The sequence below is a fragment of the Neopsephotus bourkii genome, unplaced genomic scaffold (genome assembly GCF_033783945.1).
Source record: "Neopsephotus bourkii isolate Nb327-2 ecotype Australia unplaced genomic scaffold, CSIRO-AGI_Nbou_v1 NB_1638, whole genome shotgun sequence".
Classification (NCBI taxonomy): domain Eukaryota; kingdom Metazoa; phylum Chordata; class Aves; order Psittaciformes; family Psittacidae; genus Neopsephotus; species Neopsephotus bourkii.
The window spans coordinates 9,790,986-9,801,805 of NW_026902113.1; the positions used below are offsets into that span (position 1 = coordinate 9,790,986).

General features: G+C 57.6%; 1 protein-coding gene across 2 annotated transcripts; it reads right to left on the reverse strand.

Moving 5' to 3' along the window:
* Positions 1-2,425: 2,425 nt before the first annotated feature.
* Positions 2,426-6,345, reverse strand: CDX2 (caudal type homeobox 2). 2 transcript variants are annotated; one of them, XM_061374309.1, is made up of 3 exons: positions 5,494-6,343; positions 3,155-3,300; positions 2,667-2,981 (listed from the first exon to the last, which is right to left on the reverse strand). In XM_061374309.1, exons 1-3 carry the CDS (start codon positions 5,993-5,995, stop codon positions 2,814-2,816), a joined length of 816 nt encoding a protein of 271 aa, XP_061230293.1. In that variant the 5' UTR covers positions 5,996-6,343; the 3' UTR covers positions 2,667-2,813. The 2 variants fall into 2 exon arrangements, with proteins under 2 accessions (XP_061230291.1, XP_061230293.1); XM_061374307.1 differs by lacking the exon at positions 3,155-3,300 and having other exon boundaries at positions 2,426-2,981; positions 5,494-6,345.
* Positions 6,346-10,820: the final 4,475 nt, after the last annotated feature.

The following is a 10,820-nucleotide window of genomic DNA, read 5'->3' on the forward strand; positions in this document are numbered from 1 at the left end:
TATAATTTACTTGGCTGGTTCCTTCTTTCACTAAGAAATTTGAGTTCTGCATTGCCTTCATCAAGAATTTGAGGAGAGATCAGAAAATTAACATTTGCTGGCAAAGAGTAGAAGAGATCTGGAATGGGGATGTTTAAAACCTGTTGGGCTTGTTTATATGTGTCTAATGAACTTTTTAGAGACAGGAAACTCTCATTGACATCAAGCATTTCACCACAACTGGAGCATCTCTCTTTCTCAAAAGTCCTACAGGCAAGAAAGAAATGTTGATACTTTCAGCATTAAAACCAAGCAGGAGCACACTATTGAAGGGTTATAGGAGCTATCCCAAATGTTGCCATGCCCAGGCTGGTGCCAGGGGCGGCTGGGTGCCACCACTGCTGTGAGGAGCTGTGGGCTCTACCAGTCCTGTGCTACCCCAACCCCATGGACATGGAGAAATGCCAGCAAAACCACACCAAAGCAGCAGCATTTACACCCCCAGATCTTTTGTGATTAATTTACTTATTGATGGCCTTTCATAACTCCTTGGTCATCTTTTTAAGCGCTGCCATTAATTATTCCTGGAAGCAAATAAAAGGGCTCAGTGATATCTCTCCCTCCCTCTTGCTGCAGCCAGCTTTTCCTTAGGGAGAAAAAACTTGCGCTCTCTTGCAGTGGGACAATGCCGACTTTTGAACCTCTAACCACTAAACAAACAAACCTTGCGCTCTGCTCCACAATCCAAACAGGGTTTATTGACAGGCGTTTCGCAGCAACGGGTAGCAGCTCTGGCAGCAGCCGGGCTGGGGATCAATGCAGCGGGGATGGACCTGGGTGCCACAGGGCATCCTCGAAGGGACAGCACCACCTGGGGCTGCTGGCATGGTCACTGCTCCCAGGAGCCCTCGTGCCCTTCTGGGAAGAGCACAAAGGGAGGAGGGGTCATCGTCCTGCAAAACCCTGTTAAGCAATGGTTCTCTGGTTTAAGGTTGGCGCTGCAAAGCCAGGGTCCTCAGCCTGGGTGCTACTGAAGTTTATGTGTCCCCAGGAAAACAGCTCCTTCAGAAAGATCCAAGTACTCTTTAGAGGTAAAGAGGGATGGATCTGGCTACTGGCTCCTTCCGGTCCAGAGTGAACCATGGACATTGGACCCAGAAAGACATGGTATGTGTCAAGCCCACGTCAATGAGCATAACTGCCTGGGTGCTGCACCCATGTCTCCTGGCCAGATCTGTTTCAGAGACTATGCAAGAAGCAGAAAAGCAAGGAGGTTGCCTGCAGTGAAGGTTCTGCCTCACATCACAGTCTTCCCCTAGGCATAGGAGCCCTGGATCAGGTTAGCATGGCCATGAGTCTGCGGTGAGCCTACCAGCCAGCCCTCAGCTCAGCATGAAATGATGAGCTACATGTGGCCAAAACACAGCATGGTGGCTTTGGGGCTCACAATTTCCCCAAACTCTCCCAGGTGAAGAAAGCTACCTTGTCCATCAGCCCAGGCCCTAGCAAACCAATTGTCTCCATCCAGTTCTGTTGATCCTGCTGGCATTTGGCCATAGCTTTCAGCAAAAAGATGAGAAAATTGTCATCAAAGAAACAAAGTGTCCCAAAGAAGTAAAATGGAATATCTTAAATAAATTTGATGGGAAAAACAGAACACTGTTGGGCCAAGTGCTGGGGAGGACAGAAACCTACACGATGTGTTCGGGCTGGACAGTGCTCCCATTGCTGTTAGGACCCAGGCCCACATGAGCTGGTCCTACTCCAAGCCCCAGCTGCAGTGTGGCCACCCCAGGCTGGCTGCATGGCCTCACTTCTTGGTGGGGTTTCTCCCAGACCTAAGTACTAAACACAACAAACAACCAGGATGAACTGGCCAGATCAGCTGGACTTTTCTGGTTTTTGTCTCTTGCTAGGTGGATCGTTTGGCAGCTCTATCCTGGTCCCCACCATTTAGCCAGCATTTGGAAATAGGCCACAGCCTGTGCAAGGTGGGTTGTGATATAGGACATGGCTCTTCCTGAGGATTTCTGCTCCTGGTGGGGCTGCAATGAGGCCTACGTAAAGCTGACTAAACCAAGGAGATTTTGGAAAACTAACTGGAAAAATACTCCAAACAAGCAGGAAAGTGTAAGGAGGTGAGGAACAGCACATAATTCAACTGACAGACATGGCGCACACACACAAGCAAAGCTGCTCACTGCAGCATGACAGGACACCTTTTTCAGAAGAGGCTTCATTCCTCCAATTTCTCTCCACTAGGGCTAATAAATCTGGCTGGCTGACTATCAGCACCAGATTTATGGGCTCTTTTACAAGTGTCTAACATTAACCAATTCACTTCTAAACGTTTAAACAGTGCCTTATCTTGTCTGTTCTGGCCTTAGGGCAAGATGAACATTTTGTACATTCCTGACACTTGGTTGCAAGAAGAAAATAAAATATTAAATTAAAAAAAATGTGCTTTAATTTTGTTTTCTGTTAAAATTCATCGCTAGCCCAACAACATTTCTAAGGTCTTTTGGACCGATCCCTGAGATTCACCGGGGGTTGACTGTCAGGCAGTGCCCCTCCTTTTTATCTAACAAACTCCAGGGTAAAAAAACCCCACCCAAACATAATAATAATAATATTAATAGAGAGATGGCCACGCTTTCCCCGGAGGACGAGACACATACACTGTACATCTGTACACACTGCCGGCCCCGCGGGGCGCTGTAGTGCATGGGGAGGGCGGAGGGGGCTCCCATCGTGCCCCCCGGCCCGGCCCGGCCCGGCCCCGGCGCTGCCGTGCCCTCCAGCAGCAGTTCCTGCGCCGCGGTCCCCGGCCGCTGTCACTGCGGGGCGGCGGGGCCCAGACCGGCGGCGGCCGCTCCCGCTGAGGGACCCTGCAGAGGGGCGCCGGGGCTGAGGGGCTCTGCTCCTCCGGGCTGAGCCTGCTGCAGCTTCTTCTTGTTGATCTTCCTCTCCTTCGCCCGCCTGTTCTGGAACCAGATTTTCACCTGCCGGAGGTAGAACAGGAGAATGAGGGGGGTGTTTCCCTGGGGACATCGCACATCCAGGGGGCCCGCACCGAGAGCGCATGCCTGTTCCGCGCATCCCGACCCTGCACATCCCGATCCCAGAGCATCCCTGCCCCCGTGGTTGTGGGGGGAGAGGCATTCGTGGGACAGACCTGCCTCTCGGACAGCCCCAGGTTGGAGGCCAGCTCTGCTTTCCTCCTGATGGTGATGTAGCGGCTGTAGTGAAACTCCTTCTCCAGCTCCAGCCGCTGGTGGTCGGTGTACACGACGCGGTACTTGTCTTTCGTCCTGGTTTTAACTGCGGAGGACAAAGCCGGGGTTGGGAAAGCCCAAACCAAGGGCCGGTGTGGAGCGCAGTTCTCCCCTCTGCGGTTGCGGGGCTAGCAGGACCCTGCCTTCCAGATCCCTGCTCGCCTCTCCCTTTCAGGGGCTCTGCTGAGAGCAGCGGTCAGGGGGGACAAGAGCAGTTACACAGTTCCCTGGGGACACAGGACAGAAATCCCCGGAGTGCCGGCTGTTAAGGACAAGCCAGGCGTGGATCTCGGCCTTGCCGCAGGCCCGTGTCCCGCCGCAAGCCCGTGCGTTGCGCTTGGGACACCTTTGTTGCACCTTTGTTGCTGGCTTTCGTTTTTGTTTTGCTTTCCCTAAAGAGAACCGAATTCTTGCAAAGAGAAGGGGAAAAGGAAAAGAAATAAAAGCCCTGTTCAGGCCGGGGCGGCTTCTGCTCTAAACGAGAAAGACCGATCTAGGCAGGAGAACAGGGAGCAGCCATCGCGGGTCCCCAGGGGTCCCTGCCCTGCTCCCCCTGTTTCACCCCCGGCCTTCAGGCAGCTAATAAAGACATTTCTCGGGGACCCTAGAAGTGGAACGTTTAACTTTAGAGCTCAAAAATTCCACTAGAAAACGAAACAAACGAAATCCGAACGAAGGCAACTGCCAGCGAGGGCCGACGAATACGCATAGCAGCAACAGTGACCTCCCTTCTGCAGAGGGTTTCTTGTCTGACTGGTTGTGTCCCCGGCCCTTCTGTTCCCCAGGGAGCCGAGGCGGATAGTCTCTGCCCCCAAGGTGCTTAATGGCTAGCAGGCTGACTTTGTTCAGGTAAACTCTCTGCAAACCACAACAAAAGCACCCTGTAAAGATACAAGCCTGATCAGAGAAAACTCCCCAGAGCCAGTGAATAGGGAACACAGTCCCAAACAATGCAGGACAAGGAGATTTTATCAAAGAAAAACCCTTCTCAAAGCCTTAATGACAGCCACATTCTGTTTAAATTACCACTACTGAACAAATGGCGGCAAGCGCTTTCATCCCCCCAGCCCTGCACATTAACATAAACACTGTCTCCAAAGGCAGAATTTGAATGGAGACAAGGGACCGGCCACCATCGCACAAGCCCAAACTGTGGGAACTCCACGGGCTGCTGTGGGAAGCGCGACGGGCCTGGGAGAGCTCCGCCGCCATCGCCACCCGGGGCGTAGCTGGTGCTAGCGGCTGCCCCCGGGGCACCGGGGCTTCCCCGCGACAGGCGGGTGTGCCCGGGACCCGCACCCCACGGCGCCCGGGGAGCCCCGCTGCAGGAGCACAAGGAGGAGGATGAGAGAGGAATGGCAGAACTCGTTATTTACTGTGAAAGTCGCCACCCTTTCTTTTTTTCGGCCACTATATATAAATATAAAGAAGACCGAGTAAAAGTAAAAAAAAAAAAAAAAAAAGAAAAAGAGGATACAACAGTCGTGGAGGCCGTATATCAAAACACGGGACACGCATGTCTCCGGGAGGATGCAGGGGGAAATAAAAGCTGGGGTCTGCGAGGCTATTAACATCACAAGGGAGCACTGCGCCGGCCGCGGCCTGCCGCGTCCTGCCCACGGACGCCCTCACGCCACCGGGAACTAGGGCTGGGGGGGCTGTCACGCCCTCGCACCTCCCGGGCCCACCGGCCACAGCCCGCAGGGTCGGGGGCAGCGCAGCCGCCGCCCGGGAGGCCCGGCCACACGGGGACCTTAATGAAGAGTGGGCGCCCAGTGACTCAGAAACAAATGCGGAGCGACACCGGCCGATGATTTATATGACTATAATTGGTTATAAAAATCTTCTAAGTGGCTATAAGCGGACGAGCGGAGCAGGGGGAGGAAGAGCGAGTGCTTCCCCGCGATCCCGAGCTGTTCTGCTCTGCTCCGAAGAAGAGCAGCTCCGGGCAGCGGCGCTCCGAGGCCGGCAGTCGCTGCTGCCCGGCGCAGAGCCACTCCTGCCGCTGCCAGCCTGGCTCCGCGGCGGGGCCGTACGCGGCAGCGAGGACAGGCTGTCGGCTGAGCCCGGCCACCCCGTTCTTCCGACGACCGGCCCTCGAGCGGGTTTGTTTCGGGGGCCTCCCCCCCTCGCCGTCGCTTTGCCCTGCACACAGTAACCCGGGGAGCCGTCTGTGCCCCTCGGAAGCCGTCGGCGGGGCTGCACCCAGCCCGCCCGCCTCCCCCTGGCCCGGGCTTACCCTGGCTGCTGAGAGGGGGCTGCGCCGGCTTCCTCATCCACTCGCAGAGGCCGCGGCGCTGCCCGCCGGGTGACAGAGGCTCGGGAGCGGCGGCAGCGGCAGCGTTGTTGGCGGCGTTGTGGGGCTGCATGACCCCGGCAGAGCAGTGGGGCGCGGGGCCGGCGTGGTGGTGGGCGTGCGGGTGGTGGTGGTGGTAGTCGGAGGGGTTGTAGGCCATGGAGGCAGCGGGGGAGCCGCCGTTGAGGCCATGGACGGCGGCGGCGGCGGCCGGAGGAACTCCTTGGCCGTAGGCGCCCCAGTCGTCGCGAAGCGGGGCGGCATAGGGTGCGGGCCAGGCCGGGCCGGGGGACTGGGCGCTGTCGAGGTTCACATGGTAGCCGCCGTAGTCCGCGTACTGTGGGGCTCCCACGAAGTTCTGCGCCGCCAGGTTGAGCCCCCCCGAGTGTCGCACCGGGCCGGGGTACATGGGCCCGTCCTTCTCCAGGAGGTAGCTCACGTACATGCTGTCGGGGCCCCGGCGGCGGCTCTCCGCATGCTGCTCGGGGCTCTGGCAGCGGCGCGGCTGCTGCCTGGGGACGGGCTGCCCGGGGCGGGGAGGGGGCAGGCGGAGGGGCCGCGGCCCCGCGCTGCGCTCCCTGCTCCGCTCTCCCGGTCCGAATCCAATGGCCGGCAGCACTTACATGATTAACGATTGTTTACAAGGCTCTATTAGTAATGGCCCAGACACACCAAAGGCAGGTGACGTGGAGAGGCGCTGGGTATATAGCTACTACCCCTAAAAGACGATTTGCATTTAAAAAGATAAGGAGAGGGCAGCGACCTGATCACAGCTAAATATTCAAGCCTTTATTGTTTAAGAGCTTCCTCCTTCCATTGCAACCTGGTGCACTTTAACCTCCAATCACAGGTTCAAAGGATGAAATCAAGAGACTTGCAAAAGACAGAGAGGGAGATCTAAGGGCGAGGGTGGGAATATGGGAGCCATGTATCGCAGCCGATCTGTAGGCAGCATTTTAACCAACTCTTCTCCGTGCTTGGGGCTGGGGGGAAGGGGCGGAGAAGGAGGGAGTTTTGATTAAAAATCCACAAAGCCATTTTATTGTGGTGGTTTTAAGCAGCAAGCCCTACCGCGATGGCCTACTGCTTTTTCTAACGCGCTTCCACCCGCTCCCACTCGGTCACTGGCGATGAAGGAGAGGTAAGAGGAGAAATCCCCACTCCGAAGGCGCTGCCTCCTTCCCCCCTGCGTGTGCCTGCCGAGCTCCGAGGTTGGGCGCTGGCCACCCCAGCCTGGGCCACGCTGCCGGCAAGGGGGGAGGACTAGGGGTGCTTCTCCTCGAACACCCGCTGCCCTTGTACCCACCGCTGGAGCTAGGCCCTAGCACTCCCCCACCCGCAGGGGCCTGAGTACCGAGCCATGGGATGGTCCCCACCAAGGGGGGAACAACTCTCTCCCCCGGAACCTGACACCTCGGGGAACGAGCCCACAGGGAAACCGGCGGCTTGCCCTCCACGCACGCTTTTTCCCTTCCCGACTCCTTGGAACCGCTCTGGAAATGCAGGCCCTGGAAAGGTGGCTCCCGGCCAGGAGGCAGTCGATTCCCCCGGCCCCGCCAGCCCCCTTTGAAGAGGCGACCCCCTCTCAGCTTCCCCCCTCCGCTTTTATGCTTTAACTTTTCACCCTGAGCGGGGACAATGCGAGACAACGTTTGCATATTCGCATCTTTTCCCATGACACAGCGAGGAACCCTTTCACCCGCCGAGAAAAAATGGATGGGGTTGGGAGCGTCCCCCCTTTTTCTCAGCGCGTTCTGTCGGAGCAGCCCAACACCGGCCGTCCCCGACGGCTCACCCGGGCGCTGGAGGCGGCTGCGGCTGAGTCCTGTAGGGGCTCCCCACGGGCTCCCCAGGCCGCGAGCGTCACGAGTCTTACGTGAGGAGATCCACATAACCGTGTCCTAGGGGTATTTTTCCTCCCCCGTGGGTGGCTGTTTTGCAGATCGGGGAGCGTCCCTCTGAGACGAGGCGTTTTGTAGTAGAGGGCCGACTTGAGCTCTGCAGAGGCAGATCTCCCTACCCGCACTCCCTGAAAATCTCCCTCTCCTTCCCCTCATTCCACCGGGCCCTTTGGTGCCGGCGTGGGGCTGCCGCGAAGCTATGCTTTAACGCGTGTGGGAATAATTCAGCGACATCTGAATTATCCATGAGGGTCCCAGGTCCGTGGTCTTGGGGGAGCGGGATGCTCAAGGCAGTGAGGACGAAAGATCTCTCCCGAAGAAGAGACCACGGGAGGCACCTAGGATCCGCTGTGTGTACCCCGGCTGTGAGGAAAGGGGTACCCCCACCCTGCCCACAGCCGGTAACGCAATGCCTGCCTCCACACTGTCACTTGTCGCTTGCAGACTATCTTTGATGGCCGCGGTTGAGACCATACCGTAACAGCAGCACTAGAGCAGGGATACGGGGACGGTTGCCAGCAGCCTTTTCCGGGGGGTATTTCTCTCCCTGTTGCCCATTCCCACCTTCACACCTCACCTCGCCTCGCCGGTAACGGGGAGACGGAGCGGGGCTGGCAGCCCCCAGCGGTCTCCGAGTGGGAGGCTGAAATGTAATCCTGGAAAATAAACTCTGCTTCTCTTCAGTGTAATCGCTTTTCCCGATAAGCACCGACAGAGCCGATCTATCTGGATGTGAATTTGATGATGCCATAAACGGAGGAAAGGGCCATTAAAATGACAAAACTGTGAACACGTTCTATTAAAAAGCACTAGAAGTCTGACAAAACCCGAACCAGCCCGGTTCTCTGTTTAAGTCTCTATCCATGAATCCCTGCCAAGCAGGTGGCAGCGCTTTCGGATGAGACCCGACGCCAGTCCGAGCTGGAGGGTCTGGGGATCACCGGAGAGGATGAGAGCCCTGAGCTCCAGCGAAGAAGCAGAACAGGGCTCTGAGCAGAACCGAGCCTTACAGCGAGCACTCAGTTCCTCTCTTCTCCGTCCTGCTCTGCCTTTGCCCGTCGGACGGTGGTTCCAGCTGCGCCCCTAGCACGGGCAGCATTTGGGAGACGGGATCCCGCCAGCCGTTCCCCACCGGGGAGGGAGCGAGACCCACTACCCCGGGAACAGATGTTCTAGAGCATCCCTCGCCGCTGCCGAGCTGTCCCTGCTCCCCACCCGCCGCAGAGGTGCCCGGCGGCAGGAAGGGGAAGCTCTGCCCCGGGCCCCTCTTGTTTTAAAATAAGAGGAAAGCCTACGGGCCTGCTTGGGCTTCCTTTCTTTGCGACTGGGGCAGGATTTATCCCCCCGCCAGCCCTTCCCAGCGATCGGAACTTCCCGAGAGGTTTGGACGGAGGGAATGTCTCTCTTGGTCGGGAATTCCCCCTTTTCTCTTCGCCATCCTGCATGTTGGAGGTTTCCCGAGCCGGCCCTGGCAGTTGCCCGCTCCTTCCCTGCCTTGGGTCTTCTCGCCGACTTGGTCCCAGAGCCACAGCCCCGGGAGAGGAGCGGGAACCCCGAGACAGGACCCCGAGACCTGAGTGCGGACGAAGCCCTGATTTCTCCCCTTTTGCTTCCTTCGGATTTTTTTCTATTTCGTTAGACCCTGAGCTGCAAAATGGGACTTAACGCCTCTCAAGGTGACAAGTGCCTGATCCAGAAAACCGCTTGCAGGGAAATATATTTTAAATTATTATTATTATTATCATTATCCCGCCCCCCCCATTTCTGAGTCCTTCCCGCACCGAAGAGGATTTTCACAGGGGCTCTGTTACGGGGAGAAGCCGGGCTCCTCGCCTTCCTCCTCCAGCCCCGATCTTATTTCTTGAGTTGAATAAGTAATTTTTGAGGGGATCTGCTTGCTGTGGGGGAGTCAGGTCAGCGGCGTGATTGAGTGAGGAACTCCGGGGGCAGGATGCCGTTGCCAGCTGCTCCCTGCCCGCTCTCGACCCGCAGAAAGGCAGAGGCCGGTGCCCTCATCTGGGACACCTTGTTTGGCAGCCGGCGCTCATCGTCACCTAGGGCCCAGTGCTGGGGAGGGCTGGAGGGTATCGGGGCGAGAAGTACAGCCCGTGGACCCCCGTCCCGAGCCAAAGACATCCGAGTGCCGAGCAGTCCCTGCTATCCCCCCTCCACCGACCGCTCCGGTTTGCCGAGACTCTTGCGGGGATGCGAATTCACCTTCTTTATTTCTAATCGTTTTCTGGATTAAGGAATTTATTTTTCCGTCACTTAGGAGAAGCTCGGGGCGGGCTGGGGGATCCTCCCCTCTCCCCCACTTTAACGACAGGGAGCCGGGAGCTTTGTTTGCAAGGTTAAAAAAAAAAGGCTGCTGGAAAGCCCTTTGGTGGCCGAGGAGGCAGAAGGGAAGGAGGAATCGTGTGTTAGTTAGTCCGACCTGTGGAATTTATGACTCCCCCTAAGCACAGACATGATAAGGACTTAGAAAACATCTTGAATCTTTTCAAGCCGGCAGCCCCCGAGGCTTTGATGTAGATTACGTTGCAGAATAACCCAGTACTTTTATCGTGGGGTTGATACTCGGCTTGTTTAAGCACATGCCTCTAGGAGCGGGTTAGATGCTAAACGCTCGCTCCCGAGCGGATTTGCGTTGCTGGGAAGGAAGCAGAGACGGGGGAGGATGACGGGTGGCCCCTTGTGTTAGGATGGGGCACCCTGGTCCTGCAAGCCCTGGCCCCCGCCGGCAGACCCGCTCCCCCTGCCAGCCCTGCCGCTTCACACAGGTGCTGAGCTCGTTCCCTCAGGGAAACGGGAACGTAAGCAGAGAAGTGGCGGAAAACAGCCATGTTATGCACCAGAGGCTTCGTGCAGCCACAGGCCGGTGGGGGTCCCCAGCCTCCCTGTCCAGATCCTTCCGGGGAGACGCTCTGTGTGTTGAGGGGGACCAAAGGCTGATCCAGTGGCGTTCCCTGAATTGGCACACGGGCTTGGCATTGCTCTGCTCCCTTGGAAGTTGCTGGTGCAGGTTCTCCCACTGCTGGGCGGTGAATTCCAGGCTTGAATGGAATTAAAAATCTTTGTTTAAATATCCTTTTTAAGTGGGAAGGGGAAGCGAATGCGCACCAGCGGGGCCGGGCCGCCTGCAGAGCGCCTGTGCCCGGACGCTGCCGGCATGTCCCGCCTCGGGAGGCCGGGGCCTGGTACTGTCACGGGAGCCGTGAGTCAACGGGAGCTGTGAGTCACCGGCAGCGCGCACCCGCGGAGCGGCCCCGACGGCACGGTCCCGGTGGGCCTGCTCCCGGGGAAGGAGCCCAGGGCTCAGTTGTTATCGGCCGCTGCCCCCCGGGGACTCCTACCGCCCCGTACGGACGC